The 19611-nt window shown below is 38.3% G+C and overlaps 1 protein-coding gene across 1 annotated transcript in view; it reads left to right on the top strand.

Moving 5' to 3' along the window:
• LOC109413865 (85/88 kDa calcium-independent phospholipase A2) overlaps positions 1–19611 on the top strand; it is a 48933-nt gene that overhangs the window by 9489 nt on the left and 19833 nt on the right. Inside the window, exons 2-8 of the mRNA XM_029876464.2 lie at positions 9642–9903; positions 10108–10309; positions 17885–17975; positions 18039–18209; positions 18273–18401; positions 18459–18639; positions 18921–19096. Of these exons, the coding sequence (XP_029732324.1) occupies positions 9858–9903; positions 10108–10309; positions 17885–17975; positions 18039–18209; positions 18273–18401; positions 18459–18639; positions 18921–19096 (996 nt within the window). The 5' untranslated portion in view covers positions 9642–9857. The remainder of the gene's footprint in view (positions 1–9641; positions 9904–10107; positions 10310–17884; positions 17976–18038; positions 18210–18272; positions 18402–18458; positions 18640–18920; positions 19097–19611) is intronic.

Here is a 19611-nt window from a genome sequence, read left to right as displayed (position 1 = left end):
ATTTCGTTGAAAATTGAGACTGCACAAGCCCTTCAAAGTTTGTATGGGAATTACTATGGGAAAACGATGTTTTTTATTCAATCGACCGTAGCATTTCCCCAAGTGCCCTAGTAGGTAAGTCGACCCTTGGTAATTCTAGGCTACTCTATCAGCTACAACTTTGCCGAAGACCGCATTCAAATCGAACGCCTCATTAATTAGTTACTGAATTTTATCCACAATTGAAATCTTTACTCATGATGGTTAAACTAATCGCCGGGCATCACTGCATTTTGCAGTGAAACATAGTAGCCATGATTTCAGTGTGCTATCTTTGGCGCCATATGCAGCAATGTTGCCTGCTGGGAAGCTGGAGGATCACTTTTAAAGTTTGTCCAGTTGGATACAAATCGATAACTAATTAATGAGGCGTCCGATTTGAATGCGGTCTTCGGCAAAGTTGTAGCAGATAGAGTAGCCTAGGAGTGCCAAGGGTCAACTAACCCTCTAGGGTATTTGCGGAAATGCTACAGTCGATTGAATGAAAAACACCGTTTTCCCATAGTAATTCCCATACAAACTTTGAAGGGCTTGTGCAGTCTCAATTTTCATCCAAATGAGCTCAAATTTTGGAAGAAGGCATATTATCAGGTTAGGAATCGAATAAGTGGTGTGGAGCAAAAACGATTTTTTGAACCACGCTAGTACTTATGCTTCACTTGTTTGGTGACCTAGAACAAATGAGGTAACCTGTCAAAAGAAGCTAAGTAAGATACAAAGACTTGCTTGTATATCTATGACAGAAGCAATGAAAAGCACTCCATCAGTTGCTTTGGACGCCCTTCTCAATATACTGCCATCCCGACTAGAAAATTGTAACAAAAATAAAACAAAAACCTAACATACTACCCAAGTAACCATGACGCTGCATATAGAGCATTAATTTCGCTTTATAGTGTATTATATGACATGCGATGTAAAGTTGTTTTGTCATATAGGTACCATTAAAGTAGGTTTAAAGTCGAAAGTGGCGCTACTATTGCTGATTTGAAGCAAGCTTTACTGTGGTGATTGCTAAAGCATAAAAAATGCTTGTACCATATAGCTAATGCAATGAAATAGTATGGAATGTATACTTAAGGCATCCTGTCAACAAAAGAAAAAAGTATTTTTTTCATTTTTCTGTCTATTTTTATCTTCTCATACCTGTTCCGATACTTTCACTCTGATGTTTTTTATTCTAATGCGGGAATTGAACTTAGACTGCTGAAACTGGACTGCGATGAAACTCGGACGCGCTAACGCTGTGCTACGACTATCATGCATTTTGCACCCGGAAAAATGTGCAACATAAAGTAACGTATACTCAGCTCGTGCTTTATTGATTTATGTTTTCAGCAGCTCTAAGAAGTTGTGCTAGGGTCTGAATGCCATCAGTTATCTTACTCTCCCAAATTCAATCAAAAACAAACGATTGCAGAACCAACTGATTCCACAAACGAAGATAACATAAAGATATAAATTAGTCTGTGTTGATTTTGCTCTTATTGTTTTCATACGTGCTCACTTCTACCATTTATTTTATGAAATTGGGGCACTATATGTTAAATAAGGAAACCAATACCTCAACCCCACATAATTTTTGTTCCCTCAGCATCTGATTGTCTTTATGTTCCAACCAGAATAAAAAAAACCATACACAATATAAATTTTCAGCAACATCTGCGCATGATAATCCAAGTTCTACGCAGCAATCCATGAAAATTTGGGTTTGTTTTTCTTTTCTTTTTAAATGGTTGTGTTTTTAAAAAGGTTGTACAGATTTTTTTTTTCGAACTGATGTTTTTTCTGTTTACAACTATGAGAGCATTAGTAAAGGAATATATAAAGTAATAAATCATTGCATTATTGATTGCCATAAAGCTTTTAACATGGTAATGCAATGAAGCATTAAACAACGTCCCTATAGAATTATACCGAACTGTCCAAATCCCATAATGCTTCAATGCTTTCATAATGTAGATAAAATGCTTTATTACTTGACAGGTGTAGAATAAAAGTTATCTCGCATTAGCTAAACTATAATACGATTGAATTAATGTTATGATATAATGCTTGTGGTTACTTGGGTATGATATTCGTAACTCATTGTGATATAATCATGTTCAACATCCTTGGTGTTTTCAAAATACCATAACTCAATTATATCACATTATGTTACAAAAGTTGTTTTATAACTCATTGTATTATAATTTAGTTTTAAGTCGTTGACATCTGAAATGTTATGTTACAAAATTGTATCAAAATTTGATAGAAACTAGTAATTCTGAGGCTAAAGTTCATATCACATTTTGTTATAATTTTGATATAATTATAACAAAATAGGTTATAATCTTGATTAGACTAGTGTACTTTTTGTTACAATTTTGATTATTTTAACATCATCCTGCACCTAGTTTATAACATAATAAGTTATAGAAAATTTTTATAACATCATAACACAATGTGATATAAACTTGATGGATTTTTCTATTCGGGATTGCATCAATTTGTTAAACTACAAGCGGCAAAAAGTGCCCTGCAGTTTATACATTACAATAAAGTCCTAGACGAGGATCATATTGGATATTTGAGGATCATCAAAGACTTCAAATTGAACATGGACATAAAAAGTAGAAGATTGGATGATAACGAAGACCAACTATGATGTTCCCTTCAAAGTGGTGAAACCATGTCGCAATGTTTGGGATGCTGGTGTGCCAAGTTTACGGCCAGGTTCTATTGTATTTTATACTGATGGGTCCAAGATAGGAGAAAATACTGGAGCTGGTGTTTTTGGCCCCGGTATCAGTAAGGCAGTCCCACTGTATTTCAAGCGGAAGTTCAAGCCATTCTAGAGTGTGCCAACATTTGTCTGAAAAGAAATTATAGGTTTGCCAAGATCTGTATATTTTCGGACAGTCAGGCGGCTCTAAATGCGCTAAAAGCTTTCACGTGTCAATCAAAGCTAGTATGGGAATGCATTATTTCTATGAAGCAATTGGTCAGTAGGAACGAGGTAACTTTATACTGGGTGCTCGGTCATTGTGGAATTCTGGGAAAAGAAAACGCTGACAATTTAGCCAGACAGGGTGCGGCATCAAGCTGTGTAGGCCCTGAACCTTCCTGTGGTGTTCCTGAGTGTGCTCTTCGGCTGAAACTAAAAACATGGGAAATGTCCACGGTAGAATCTAATTGGAATGCCACGGATACATCCAAGCAAGCAAAAAGGTTCATAGAACCCAGTGCAGAAAAAGCCAGGTCCATACTGAATCTAAACAAAAGAGATCTCAGGGTAATTACTGGTCTGATGACTGGCCACTGCCCGACTTAATATCATCTAAGTAAGTTGGAAAAATCCAATCCTCCGAGTGTCGTTTCTGTCAAACGGAAAACGAAACTGATGAGCATTTACTCTGCAACTGTGGAGTGCTGTACCATCACAGATTGGCGATATTTGGTAAAGGGTTTCTAGAGCCCTTGGAAATTTGGAGAAGTAATCCCAACAGGGTAATAAACTTTATAAAACGAGTTGTGCCTAGTTGGGATCAGGTGTTACATCAACCATTGTCCATCACAGCTCAATTGTGACAGGATATTTGAGTAGCATCAAATTAAATATGGGTCATACCACAATATGAACAATGAACGCAGTGGTTAAAAGGCTCTACAGATGAGGAAAAAAAGGTCGACGCCGATGGGATCGTCTGCAAACAAAGTCGAAGAGCATGTGCGATCGTGTGATGATTTTTAAGTTCGTCGGTGATTTGATACCATTACTCTGCAAGCCGACATGAATGCCCGCTTTTATTTAAGTAAAGTGTAGTAAATAAATAATAATAATAATTACTCTGCACGCCATACCTCCTAATCGCTCCCTCGATTGCAATGTTCAACAGTAAATTTGAAAAAGTATCATCCTGTCTTACCTAATCCATCCAAGATCACAAAAGAGGTATACGCTTCGTTTGCAATCCGAACACTTGATTTTGATCCATCCAGCGTTACCAGCCTTATTAGTTTTACCAGAAAATCATGTTCCATGGCATTATATGTCAAACCTCACTTCTTTTAACTAAACCGTACATATAGTTTGGGTACTAGTAGTGGACCCCCTAAGCAATCGAAATTTACTTTTGTGACTTTTTAGCTATGTTACGTCAGTGGATTGTTCCAAAGTGGAATATTATAGCAAGTTTCATGTCCCCCTTTTTATGTTGAGACCGTCAAACATACAACATATATAAATTATTCCAGTGAAATACGCATATGAAAATACGCATCGATGTTGCCTATAATGGACCCCACCGGGGTCCATTATATGATTGTTTACAAATATCTTGGTATCTACAGTGGAACCCAGCCTCCCCCCCCCCCCCCTCCCTTTGGTATCTGCTGAAGATCACAGTAACCGGCATTATATTGTAAGAACGAAGTGAGCCATGACACACAGGTCATATGAATAAAACTGAGTAAATACTCTTTACTCAGATCACTGTGAAGATTCACAGAGATTTGCTCCAAGGCTTCACATAGATTTAGTAAAGAGTATTTAATCAACTTTATTCATGTGGCCTAGTAGGACATCTCTAATACTTTCTCACTTTATACTCATTCAACATTTTACTCTCAACCAAGAAGGAAGTCCAATAAACATTAAGCTTGTTATCCCCTGAAGTTTTCAATTCAGAAGAGGTTATGGACCACGCACGAAAGGAAGTATTCTACGGAATTCCCCAATTCACGGGCACCGGCTATGAAAATTGGAAGTATCGGGTTGAGAAGTGATCTGGAGTACCCTCGAAAATGTTTATGCAAGAAAGTCTGTATCGTCTCAAACGCTGATTCGGAAGGAACTTGCGAAGTTGAAGATGGCGGAAGGATCATCCGTCAAAGAACATTTGAAGACCTTTGATGAACTGATCCGTCAACCAACGTCCGCGGGAGCGAAGTTAGAGGAATGTGATCTGAGAAGCCTGCACCGTTTGTCGGAAGCAGAATCGAAACTCCGTTTAGGGAAACACTATTTTGCCCAAAAAACCATTTCAAATGTCCCGAAAAATTGTAAAGTTGGTATCGTCAGACGCAGGCTACTTTGATTAACACGTGTGAAGTGTTAAAATTGATAAATTTGCAAATAACATTCAAAATGATCATGAAAGCGTGATTTTCGTAAATTTTACTATTTTTAGTATAACTTTGTTGTTTAAAGTCACACAACTTTGGTGTCTTCGGCGACTTTACTTATTTTTGCACGCTCTACAACTTTGAAGAAGACGAGAAACCTCTAGGACGTAAAACAAAAAAGTTAGTATCGCAGCGCCACCTATGCGGCAAAATTTCCAACTAACTTTCATCACCATATAAAAGTGCAGGTAAAATGAATACAAGCCTCCGAAGACACCAACTCAAAAAAATGTATTCCCAAAACGCTAGAGGTTTTTACTTGCTAGACCCCGCTCGTGGCCCAGTGTGCAATGTCAACATCAACGCTCCCGAAAACAACGGGATTTCGTGGAAACTTTTGGTGAACTTTGCCTTTTTTGCAGGAGGAAACCTTGCTCCATGTTGCAGCTGGAACTTGTGAGTTTTGTTTATATTATCGATGGCGGAACGGGGGACTCCTCCATGAACATTGTCGAAATCAACATGTAATTGGGTTTTTAAATTAAGAAAAATGTATTGATTTTTTGATTTTATACGAAAGAGCACCTTTTTCTGAGCCAGTATGATTTTTTTCAGATTTTTAGAACTTCATTTTGGTACCTAAAATCGATTTCGAAGAGATTTTTCGAAATTACCTTTTGACAGCTGGCCAACTGCTTGACAGCTCCGCCCAGTACGAAATGCGACGAGGGGTGATTCGACAAATCGCTCCCATGCAAACTTCAAACTGATTTTTAAATAGGTTCCCGGGCACCAAAATTCATGAAAATTTGGATTTCAGCTCAGTTTTGCATGCAGATTCTGAATATGGAATTATCTCAACACCGCTAAAGAAGCCAATTGCGTTTGTTTTGAAAATTAAAATTTTATTTTTAAACATTTTATCAGTTTACCGAATAAACATGAATATTTTTGTTTCAAACGAACGAAATTTGTCTCCGTGTGATACGCGCCTCCGCATATCACCCATCATGAAGAAAGCCGTTCCTAGCCAGCGTGTATTACCGCATCTCTGGTTGATAGAACGATAATCTCTGAACGTTCGCACCATGGATCCTGTCCAACACACCTATTGTAGCGCTACGATGCTTTCAGTAGGCTGACGTGTATGCGGGTGCTCCCAATGAACCATAATGCACAGTTGAGCTTAGAGTCCTTCCCTAGCTCCCGGACGTCGATCAACCGCACCTAACATGAGGAACATACGATGTGGTAAGCCGCTCCTCCTGGAGAGCAGACGCTCATGTTTGCAGATGCAAATCCTCCTTCCCTGGACTGGACTGGAAAATTATATTAAACTGATTAAACGTCGCGATCACCAAGGCAATCTTTGATTATTTGATTCGCAAAATCATGAAACATTTCAAATAAGCAGAAAATCATGGCTTACGTAGCAATTTCATCTGTTTAGTGAGTACCCCTATTATGTTTTAAACTAGATGCAGGAAGATGTTAAAATAACTAAAATCTTAACAAGAAGTACACTGGTCTAATCAAGATTATAACCTATTTTGTTAAAATCTTATCAAAATTATAACAAAATGTGATATGAATTTTAGCCTTAGGATTACTAGTTTCTATCAAAATATGATATGATTTTGTAACCATATATTTCAAATGCCGAAGACTCAAAACTAAATTTTAATACAATGAGTTATCAAACAACATTTATAACATAATGTGATATAATTGAGCTATAGTATTTTGAAAACACCAAGGATGTGAAACATGATTACATATATCCCAATGAGTTATAAATATCATGGTTTGTTAGGATTATGTTATATTTTTGTTACAATTTTATAGTTAGGCAAAGTTCCCACCGGGGTGGGTTGTACGCTTCCTTAAAATCGATGAACATACAATGCGTTGAATCTGCAAGTTATACTCCCGGGATTTGCCTGATCCGTCGTTGATCGGCCCTCACGAAAACCAGCCTGGTATTTGCCGACGGAAGACTCCTCAAGAGGTCTCAGTCTGTTGAACAGATTGTAAAGGGCACACGACAGTATTTTGTACGCCGAATATAAAGGGGTAATACCTCTGTATTCTGAATAAATTACTGCAGGAATTGCTGGAGAAACCCTGGATTGGATGGAATTTTAAACTCATTTGCTAAAGTAACTGTGAAAATGTGCTTAGTTATTTGTTGAGAAGACTGCGCCACCATGAGCCTCTAGGCATGCCTCTACAGCGATGTCCTGTTTGATTCCAGTCTAACGATTGTCCGCAGATTTCATTTTCGCCCCTATATAGAATGTGGCCGGTCTACGTTCACTTTCGCTTCTGAATTGTTGTCGCTATAAGGACTATCTGGGGAAATTCCTTGAGAAAAATGTGTTTCCCTCACATTTTTCTTGGAAAAATCGCATAATTCCTACCTAATTTTGCGTTGATCTTGACATTTTATATTGCTGAGCACAATTCGGAAAAAGTTGTTATTACCCACACATTGTTCATATTGTTGAAATTCATGAAACTAAGTAACTTTTCTACATTCACAATCAGGACTATGGAAAAACCCACCAATAGTAGAAAGAGATTTGCGTCAAGGTATTATTTTTCCGGTTTTCTTTTTTTCCTGTAAGCTTAATAGTTTTTATGGGTAGTAAATATAGATTCCAGCATACTCAGTTTCATTCGACTTGTTCATTATATTATCAACTCGTTTTCAATATCTTTTATCCAAATGCAATATACAGTGATAGACATTCGTTTAGCCGAGGCCTTTTTCAAAAAAGTGTCAGGAAACTCATACAAAAGATATTATGATAAAACTTTTTTATGTCAGAGATAGTATATTTAGTACTGTTTTATAAAAATGTGATACATCACACTTACATATACACTGAAACAAAAACGAGGGTAAAAACCCTTCAAATGTCATTTTTTGCCTAGACATTCGTTTAGCCTAGGTAAATGAAAAATTTGTTTTCAATAGATTTTTTGCAATTTCATGAGTATATTTCGAGGATATACCCCAAGGCATTTAGTTTATGACGTGTTAGCAAGATAATTGACCTTAAACGTTTATTTATTTGTGAAATTCAGAGAAATTTTATTAAAAAATGTCTCAATAAGGAGAAGCGATGATAAACAAATTTATTTATGTTAAATGATTTCTGTAAACACCCTAACGTAAGCTGCAATAGCAGTTTTGGAAATATGGCACAGAATTATTGTTAGAAATGTTCAAATTATTACATAAAATGTCATGAAAAAATAAGTATATTGGTTTTTGGTTGGTTAAACCTTAAAATGGGATTGGTAGAAGCTAAAATAAATAGTTCTGCGTTGAAATAAAGTCGTGCCCTAATGCCTGTGGAGTATTCCTGTTTTATACTAGCATTACCAAATGAGTTAGAAGACTGCTAAGTGAAAGAACTGCAAGAAGTGTCAGAATTTTTGTACCCTGTTTATTTAAAAGCAGATGCTCATACAAAAATGCAAGATATGGTCAAATAGTTGGCTTATTTCATTCAATCCAAAGAAATATATTATAAATGAGTCTTAGTTTTGAACCACATTCATTTTTAACATGATTTATTTGAAAAGAACGTCTAAATTATGAAACAAGTAGTTCATGCTAGAAATTTAAATACTTTCGGTGCCATTTCTCAAATTGTGAGCCATCCAATGTATGTTATTTCAGCCACAATACAGTCTAGAAGATGTTGGGAGCTATGAGAAGACGTAATAGTAGTAAAAGCTGTGATTTATGCAAGTGAAACCATCATATTTCATCAAAACAATACTTAAATACGTGATTTTTTGATGGCTTGCGTTATTTTTTTCTGTTAAAAACATTGTTTTTCGTAAATTTTCAACCTGCACTCGTCATGAAACTTTCATTAGATTCTCCTGAAACACTTCCGGTTAAAATAAATACATCAAATCTCAATTTGGAAACATTTACAATATTATGACATATTTATATGAGATACATGTAAAATTAATATGGCAACACTTCCGAAAACAATCAAATTCATGATTTACAAGCCGATCTATAATGCAGGTCGCCATACAAAACGATTTTGTTGGATATTTTTAGAAATTTGTTAGTTTTTTATTATGGAATTCCAAAAATTGTACAATTCGGCTAAACGAATGTCTAGGCAAAAAATGACATTTGAAGGGTTTCTACCCTCGTTTTTGTTTCAGTGTATATGTAAGTGTGATGTATCACATTTTTTTAAAACAGTACTAGATATACTATCACTGACATAAAAAAGTTTTATCATAAAATCTTTTGTATGAGTTTCCTGACACTTTTTTGAAAATTTTTTGGCCTCGGCTAAACGAATGTCTATCACTGTAGCAGTTCTCAACTTGAATCTTCCCTCTATTTGTATAAATGTGTCCTTTGGTAGTTCAGTAGTTATTGTCACTGTTTCGTCGTACTGTTCCAAAAATAAAGCACAAATCCAATACCGTATTCCCATTTGTACTCGTTTCAGTTGTTACACGTCGATTTTGATATTGAAAGTTGTTAAACTTTAAGACTCAATCACAAATACTCACCTTTCCACGCCTTCCGAAGCAACATTATACCACCGAACATTGAATGCTCGCATACATACTCGAACAGAGACACATTTTCATCACATACAAAAGAAACTTCACAAAACACGAATTGACTAATTGTTAAGCTAAAACCAAAAGTACAACCTCACATGCAAATGGCTTGGCTCGGTATTGGCGCTTTGGCTTCCGGTTTAGGTAGGATCCAATTTTAAAATTGCTCACGATTTATCACCTCCTCTAAATCCCAAACCCCAAAATAGATGCCCAATTGCAATGCCTATTCTAATCGATCGCAATTTCTTCCATAACCCGCAATTCCAACTTAACATCCTGTTCAAATCCGAACAAACACTCAACATGGCGACCGTGACACCATCCATCCATCCATGCATCCATCAGTGTTGCAGCGGTTGCTGGGTGGCGATACCCCACCGAACAAGGTGCTGGAGGTGAAAAACGAGAACTACATCAACTTGCAGGTGCTGCACCGGGATGATGCGATGCGGCTGTACGCTCCGAGCAACGGCGGCAACGACAAGAAACCGATGTACGAGATCGTGCTGGAGCGGCCCCACTCGGAGACGGTCAATACGTCGTACAGGTGAGAATATATTACGAAGCAATTGGGAGATCTTGAGTTTCTAAGGGAATATGTATCCTGTTTAGTATATGTTATGCCATTTGGCAAAATGGTTTAGTAGCTTTATAGCCATTTGGTAAACGCACGCCAATGGTAAAACGTTTTTACCAGTACGTCTTGGTTCATTAACTGAGAAGCCTTTAAACGCCTATCAGTATATTTTACAGTTACGGTTTCCCTTGGAAACCGTTAACTGCTCAAATATAAACGTGCTTCTTCTTCTTTTTGGCCCTACGCTCCCACTGAAGCTCGGCCTGCCTCTCAACTTTATTGAGCATTTCCACAGTTATTAATTGAAGGGCTTTCTTTGCTTGCCATTGCATGAATTTGTATATTGTGAGGCAAGGGCAATGATACACTATGCTCAGGGAGTCGAAAAAATTTTCCCGACCGGAGCGGGAATCGAACCCGCCGCGGATTGGCGATCCATAGCCTTAACCACTTGGCTAACTAGAGACCTCAAACGTGCTAAACGTGCTACAGTTATCTAATATTCATTGAATCAAACTTGGGTGACAATGGGTATTATCGGCAGGTTTGTTCTCTTCGTCATGGGGGGTTTTTGTCATCCAAATCGCCCGAAACTTGGCTATATAATTCAGCTTGATTGGAAAGGATTTGAGACCAACTCTGAGTTCAATAGGTTTCAAAAAAACCCCTTAGACGAAGAGAACAAAACGGCCGAGAATAGGTAATTTCCCCTATTTCCAATCGGGAGCGGGACATTTGGCATAAAGTCATTTGGCATAAGGTCGTTTGGCATAAGGTCACTTGGCATAAAGACATTTGGCATAACGGTCATTTGGCATAATGGACATTTGGCATAACCGAAATGCACCCTTCTTCATTATGCCAAGTGTCCATTATGCCAAATGACCGTTATGCCAAATGTCTTTATGCCAAGTGACCTTATGCCAAACGACCTTATGCCAAATGACTTTATGCCAAATGACACAGACCCTCATAGGTAGATTTCCTGATAGAATCAGGAACTAATAAATATCTACAGTTGTTGCAACGTTCTGTATCCCACTTCAGTTTTAAGTGTTGTATCGCTTACAGATAGGAAGTTCGTCTTCCGAAGTCTGAGAATATGATATCAGCAAAAAAACGTTCAAGTAGTTCTTGCTTATGGTAAAAAAACTATAATGACAACTTTGCAGCTATCCTCGCAGGAATGCCGAGAAAATTATGTGGGTGAAAGAATACCTGAATACATCTCAAGAGGAATCTCTGAATGTAAGAAGAATATGTGTTGTGTCCGTTCTCGAGTCTCGTAGGTATCTCTAAAAAAAAACCTGAAAGAACCCTGGGAGAATCACAAAACGAATTCTAGAAGGAATCAATGAAGGAATACCGGGAGTAATCCCTAAACAAATTCCTGGTGGAGTCCTAGAAATAACCCAAGAAACCCCTGGATGAATTCCGGAAACAACGCTTGATGGAAGGAATCTCTGAAACAATCATGAATTAATCTCGAAAGAATAATTCCAGAGGAGCCAATTATTGAATCCTGAAATAAATCTCCAAAGGAATCCTGTAAACATGGTGGAATCTCTGATGGAAGCCTGGAGAAAAACTTATGGAATTCCAGGAGGAATCATTGAATCAATTCAGAATTCCCTGAAAGAATATCTGAAGGAATCTCGAACGGAAACCTAGGAGAAATTCATAAAGGAATCATTGAAGGAATTTTGGGAGGAATCTCTAAAGAAAACCTTTGTGGAATCAATGCAATAATTGAAGGGATTCCGACAAAGATACCAAAATATATCCCAAAAGAGTTTAATGACAGAATCCCGGTATGAATCGCTAAGAAAATTCCGGAAGGTGTTCTCCGAGAAATCCTTCAATCCCTGAAAGAATCCTGGAGAAAAACAGGAGAATTTCTTAAAAGAATGCTTGAAGTTATTCCTAGGGAAATCTGTAAAACAAACCCGGAGTTAATCAATAAAGGGATCCCGGGAAAGATCTTTGTAGAAGTCCCGGGATCCCGGGATGAAATCAATGACGGAAACTCGAGAGGAGCCTCAGAAGAAATGCTTTAAAAACCGTCGATAGAATCTTGCAGGTAGCACTACAAGAATCTTAGGATGAATTCCTGAAAGATTCTAGGAAGAAATCATTAAGGGAATCCCACGAGATATTCCTGAAGAAATCTTGAGAGAAATCTCGAAAGCTTTCCCGGGAGGTATCAATGATGGAATCCCGGAAAAATCGTAACGAAAATTCAGGAGAAATTCCTGGAAGAGTCTCGGAAGCAATCCCTGAAAATTTCCGGGAGAAATCCTTTTAAAAATCTCGGGTTGAATTCTGGAAAGAATTCCGCGGTGAATTCAAAGAAAAGTTCCGAAACAAATTCCTGAAAGAATCCCGGGAAAAATTTGTAAAGTAATCCCGGAAGTAATCAATGAAGGAATTCCTGGAGAAATACTAAATAAAGGTACGAATCCTTGGCGAAATTTCTGGAGTGATTCTGGAAGGTTCCCTCACAAGAAGTCCCTGAAATAAATCCGTTAAAGAATCCCGTGAGTAATCAATAAAACAATCAATTCAAGTAAAAGAATTTCTGATGGAATCCCTGGGGAAATCTCCGACGGAAACTCAGGAAAATAAATACCAGGGATAATACCTTAAGAAAATTATGGAGAAATGCGTAATGGAAGAAAGAATTCAAGAGAATCCCTGATAAAATCTTAGGATGAATCTTTGAAGGAATCCTTTTAGGAATACTGGGAAGAATGCTAGAAAGTATCCCGTGAGAAATTTCTGAAGCAATCCCTAGAAGAATACTTGAAGGAATCACATGAAGAATCCAGAGTATTTACCGGAAGGAATTCCGGTAGAAAACCAGGGACGAATCTATAGAGGATTATCAAGAGAAATTACTAGAATTATTGTAGAAATGCTAAGCTGAAATATCATAAAATTCAAATATGGCTGCCACAACGGCCCCTACTCACGAAAAATTGTGAACAAATGTTCCTTTTTATCTCCCTCTTTGGCCAGTGAGAAAAGCGTGGTTCTATGCTTTGTCCGTCAGATTTGTGACCAATGTTTGTATGCAATATTGAAACTGGAATTCCAGGTGTTTCATCTTAACCCTCCTTCGGCATTTTTGACGCAGTGTACCGTCAGCGAGCTGCTGCCAACGTGATTGAAAAGGAAGGGTAAGGGAAATCCATGCATGGAAAAGTATTGAGAGCAATCGCTGAATAGTTTCATAGATAACTAGTGTCTTTCGCTCAGTCTGTACTGCCGCTGGCTGAAGACGGTGGCCGTGTCTATCATCAGGCTTGATAATCCTCCTCGAAATCAAAAGAGTTTTGCAACATGCTCTAGAGCGGTTTTTGCTTTTGCCTCGTCGCGAGGGAGCGAACGAACCCCAAACAGAGAGGCAATAAAAACTGAGCGAGGAAGAGGGGAACGAAAAAAGAGCCGATGATTATTTCGGGTTTTTGAGTGCGATTTTCGCCTCGAGAGTCTTTCTTTGTATGGGAGTGGAACTCGCGAGAGCTTTTTGAGTGTCAGTGGACGTGAGAAACACAACAAGCAATTATGAGTGTTGGACGAACTCCTCGCTGCGCGGCAAGCTCGCGCTCGGTGCTGTTGAGGATTTGCGTTGTGATTTCTGAGTTTTATTTTCACTCCTCAGAAAATCGCCAAAATCGCTTCCTCATTTTCTCGCGAGGGAGTTTCTGTCAAGCCTGTCTATCATCACAGACAAACAAACGCAACACTCCGACCATTATTTGATTTAAAACGTAGTCCCGGAAGCACATTCGCCCAATGTTAAAAAGACTGAATTTAGCGGTAGTGAGCGAACGTCAACCTCGTACAAAACCGATGCGAACGCCACGACGGGCAGTTGGCCAACTACCATATTTTGAAATTGGTCGTTAAATCGGTGTACGATGGGAAGAATTTGAGTGTTACGTATGTTTGTGCTATTATAATGCCCTGTATCTACACTAAGTAATCTGTGATATGAATTTCATGCTGTAAAAAATAGACGACATTGAACAGAGAGAGCCATCTATAGTGCGATTATTCTCAACAGGAAACTTTTTTGACACACGTTCTTGTAAACTTGATCGTTTTTGCAAACAGAAACAGACGTCACACTCCACTCACCTACCATCGAACACCTTTTTAACGGTTAATTCATATATTCGGTAGTTGGTCAATTGACCACTCGTGGCACTGGTACCGTTTTTGCTTCTGTTTGACGGTTGCTCACTACCGCCTATAACACAGCGCAACATTTTTTTGTCTCAAGAGCAAACTTATGTGTCTCCGAAGGTTTTTGGGCCGCTGAATCCGAATCCGTGCTCCGATTTGTTCTAACACGTCACAATTTTGAGCTATACTTCAATTTATAGGGCAAAATATGCGATTTTGGGCTTTTTTGACTGCAAGCCATTAAGCTTGAAAATATTTTTTTTAAGCAATCAAAAGGTTAATTGGTCAATTGACATCTAAATTAACGACTCATGCAAAATATTTCGTTTTACCTAATCAAATTTGATAGATTTAAGCATTTTATGTTAGTATGAAAACTTGCATGCAACTTTTGGAGGGTGACTTGTATGGGAAATATCGTACCTAACATAAATCGTTTAAAACTATCAAATTCAATTTGGCGAATCGAAATATTTTGCATGAGTCGTTAGTTTAGATGCTAATTGACCAATTAACCTTTTGATTGCTTAAAAAAAATATTTCCAAGCATAATGGCTTGCAGTCAAAAAAGCCCAAAATCGCATATTTTGCCCTATAAATTGAGGTATAGCTCAAAATTGTGACGTGTTAGAGCAAATCTGAGCCCGGATTCGGATTCAGCGGCCCAAAATCCTTCGGAGACACATAATTTTGCTCTTGAGACAGACAAAAAGTTATTTTTTGTTACGCTGTGTAACAGTACAATTGGCATTGGGCGGTTATGATTTCGTAACGATATGTTTTCAATGAAATTTGTTACATTTTTTACGTCTGTTTCTCTGTGGTTTTTGTTAACCCTTTCCTTCCCGCGACTTTGAACGACTATATCTATACTAAAAAGCGTTTCCGAAAAAAGTACTTGAACAAAAATTATTGCAGATTGGCTAAATTTTTCTAAATCATTGAAAAACAATTTGGTTGTAAATCAATAGGTTTTTGATTGTTTATCAATAGTTCCACTATTGAAACAAGTAGTTAGTAGTTGGATTAACCTAATGAGTTTACAACCATATTCTTGTAATTATTGCATATTATTGTTTATTGTTTATTTTAACTATATTGATCTAATTCCATTTGTCCCGAGTTCGCTGAAAATCGATGGCGCTCTAGAGCAACCATGTGAAGAAGAGGGTTAAAGCATCATCTTATCTCTTAACTAAAGCAGTGGAGAGTGAGAGGTGGTCGAGTGAGAAGCCAGCAGGAGTATTGACAGGAAAAGAGTGAAATATGTGGAGCGTTGAGTTAAGGTGGAGTAGTAAGAATGAGCAGTGATTACTGAGTAATAAGCAGTGAAGTGTGAGGAGTGAGAGAAGAGCAGTGTGAAGTGAAATGTAAGAAATGAATAGCGAGAAGTTTGAAGTAAGCAGTGTAGAGTGGTGAGGAGTAAGAAAAGAGGAGCCAGGTGTGAGCAGTGAAGTGTGTGAAGCAGTAAGAACTGAGTAATAATGAACGAGAAGTGAGGAGTGGAAGGAGTGAGTAGTATGGAGTGTGAAGTGAACAGTAAGGAATGAGCAGTGAAGTAGTGAGGAGTAGAAAGTGAAGAATGAAGAGTGGGAAGTAAGTAGTAAAAAGTTAGCAGCAAAAAATCAGAAGTGAAAAGTAAACAATGAGGAACTGTAAATGAAAAATGTATAACGAGGCGTGTGAAGCAGAGATGAGTTAGAAATGATCAGTGGAAATAGAGAAATGAGAAGTCAGTAATGAAGAATGAGCAGTGAGGAGTGTGAGGCAGTGAAATGCTATTTCTGAAGTGTTAGTAGTAAAACGTGAGAAACAAGGAGTGAGAAGAACGAAATAAGAAGTGAGCAGTGAAGAGTGTGAAGTAAAAGGTAAAGAATGAGCAGTGAAATGGGAAATGTGAAGAGTATGATGAAGTATGGAGTGAGAAGTGAGGATTGAAGAGTGAAGGCTGGTGAGTGAAAAGAAAACAAGAGTGAGTATTGGAAAGGGAATAGAAGACAGTGTGGTTCAGTGAGGACTGAGGAGAATGAATCAGTGAAGAATGAAAAGTGAACAGTGATATGCCAGAAGTGAGTAATTGGCAGTAAATCATTTCTTACATGAAAAATGAAAAGCAAGGAAAGTGAAGCAGGGAGGAGTCAAGATTGAAAGTAAGGAATGGACCAGTAACTTAGGTGTTTGCTAATTTGTAACGTTTACGAATTCGTTAACGAGCGCAAAAACAACAATGGAAATAAATGTGTTTTTTTTTTATTTTTGAGACTCATTAGTGTTACTATTTAACCTTTCAGAACGTGTGATTGTTTGGCCCTAAAACTAGCGAGCGAGGTTTTTTGGTAGGGTTGTACTTTTACAACCTTTTAAAACGGCTAGATTTTCAAAACAATCCGAAATCCGAAATCTTAGAATTCAAAATGGCGTTGGATTGAAACCAGCCCCCTCAGCAAACTCTTGCTAAAAACCATAGGTTTATCGCTACGACTGTATGGGTCCTTCATTAACTTTATTCCTGTTTATCATACTTTGAACATTCAATGCGATATGTCGAAATCTGTTGGAATAATGTTTAAGAGGATAGAAAATGGCGACTATAATGTTGAAAAAGTACTGTCCATCAATCAATACGTGATACTAACAAAAAAAAACCAATTATCCACCTAGCGGTGATGGCGCCTTTCTCGTGCCTTTAAACCCCATTTAAACAAAAATTAAGTGACATTTTGATGAATATTGCTTTTTCATACGTTTAGCAATGTATTGGCACCAGAAATCATTAAGTTTATGATGTTTGAGCCTTAAACTCTCAAAAGAAATCCGCAATCTTGAACTATGAGCCATCATTTTGGATGTTAGTCTGCCATCTTGGAAATTCTGGTCGTCATTTTGGGACTCCAGACTTCTTCCCAATACCTGATATAACCATATTGAATGGTTTTAGAGCCTAAAACTCCATGAAACTGCCGCCATCTTGGATATTGGACCGCCATCTTGATAATTCTGGTTGCTATTTTTGGACACCGGAAATCCTCCCTATATCAAATATACCCGATTGATTTATTAGTCTAAAACACCATTAAACAGCCGTCATCTTGAATTTTGGGACACCATCTTAGATTTTAGATCACCATCTTGGATATTCTGGCCGCCATTTTTGGACTCCGGACATACCCTTATATACCCATATTTCATGATTTTAGAGCCTAAATTTCCATTAAACAGCCACCATCTTAAATTTTGAGACACCATCTTGGATGTTATGATCGTCATTTTTGAACTCCGGTCATCTTCAGTACACTTTGGTGTACGAGAAAGGCAAAACTGAAAAATCTGACCAGAACTTCTCTGATTTTGCAGCCTCTACCGAAGTACGACACAAGCCGAAGCCGAGGAGAAATTCGAAGCCTTCCACCAAAGACTACCGGAGCTGGTGAAAATGATTCGCGAGGTATTTTCAATCTATTCTACCAATTTCAAGACCATTTCATCACTGCATCTATTTTTCCAACAGCTATATAATATCAACGGCCTCCAAAAGCTTTGCGACACCCTGATCGAGCATCCTTCCTGGTCGTTGGCCCACATCATCGCCCACTTCAATCTCACCGATTACATTTCTAATCCGAAAATTATCGAATCGATAGACGATCCCGATCATGCCGAGCTGTTGACGCCTTTGCAGGTTTGTGGTAAACTGAACTTCCAAAAGCGTGAGTTTTTGCACCTCATCCTACTTAAATTTTAGATTGCCACCAAGGCCGGAAATATCGAGATGGTAAAAGCGCTAATACCTATCAGCAAAATCGAACACCTAGATAACAATAGCAACTCCGTGTTTCACTATGCCGCTAGTACCACCAAAGAAATGATCAATGTGAGTATGACTACCGGTTGATCGTGAGTCCGTATTTGATAACGAATCGAATTACAGCTGCTAACAGCAAAAAGCACAGCCAATTTGAATCACTGCAATGCAGACGGTTATACGCCGTTGCATTTGGCGTGCTTGTCGGACAAGCCGGATTGTGTCAAGGCTCTACTGCTGGCAGGAGCCGATACCAACAAAATGGCCCGCTGTGCGAGCAATGCCTACAACAAGTCGGCTATATCGAGTGAGTAGTGATTTCGAGCGAAGGATTGATCTTTATCTGCATTTTTTTAACTAACAAGTTTGATTAGGAAAGGAACATTTGTAGTTATACTTTTACTGCCTGAAATCTTATCATTCTTTCTTACAGATCTAGGGCGTTGCATGTTGGTAGCACCATCTCGAGATAATGTCTCTAGCTATTAAGATTTTTTTTTAATAATAGACTTGCACTAACTTGATTTCTTTCGTTTTTCTAATTCGATCCAATCGACGATAATCACACTCAAGAACCTTACTCCTCAGGCAATGTCGCGGACTTTCTGGTGAGTAATCCGAACAAGCTGTTCACCCAGGACATGAAGCACGGTGGGACGCCGCTGCACTGGAGCTCCAGTCGAGAGGTGCTCAACTCGCTGATCGAACGAGGCTGCGACGTCAACCTGGTCAACTTCAACGGCCAAACGCCACTGCATGTTATGGTGAGTTTGGTAGCGATAGGTTGACTGTAGTAAATGACGAGTATTAGTGTTCTGCATTGGCGTAGCTAGAGGGGGTGCCTGGGGGGCCAGATGACTTGTTGGAGGATTTCCTGACTCCTTCATGCATCTAAAACTATCTCAAAGAATTCCAATACAAATCACTCTGGAGAATTACTCTAGAAATCCTAAAAGTAATTCAAAAAAGCCTTAGGAAATTCTGGAAAAAATCTTGGGCGAAAAATTTCTGACCGAGCCCCTAAATAAATTTTTGGAAAGATCCCGAGAGGAATTTCTGAAGGAATCACTACAAGAATTCCTGGAGCAATCCCTGAAAGAACTTCCGGAGCAATCCTTGACGGAATTTCTGGAGGAATTTCAGAAAGTATACCCGGCGGAATCCCTGGATAAATTTCTGGAGAAATCCTTAGAGCAATTATGGGAAGAATCCCTGGAAAAATTTCTGAAAATATCGCTAGATGAATCCCGGGAGGAATTCCTAGACAAATTTCTGAAGG

This window comes from Aedes albopictus, chromosome 2 (genome assembly GCF_035046485.1).
Source record: "Aedes albopictus strain Foshan chromosome 2, AalbF5, whole genome shotgun sequence".
Taxonomy (NCBI): Eukaryota; Metazoa; Arthropoda; class Insecta; order Diptera; family Culicidae; genus Aedes; species Aedes albopictus.
This window is presented reverse-complemented; position numbering and strand designations above follow the sequence as displayed.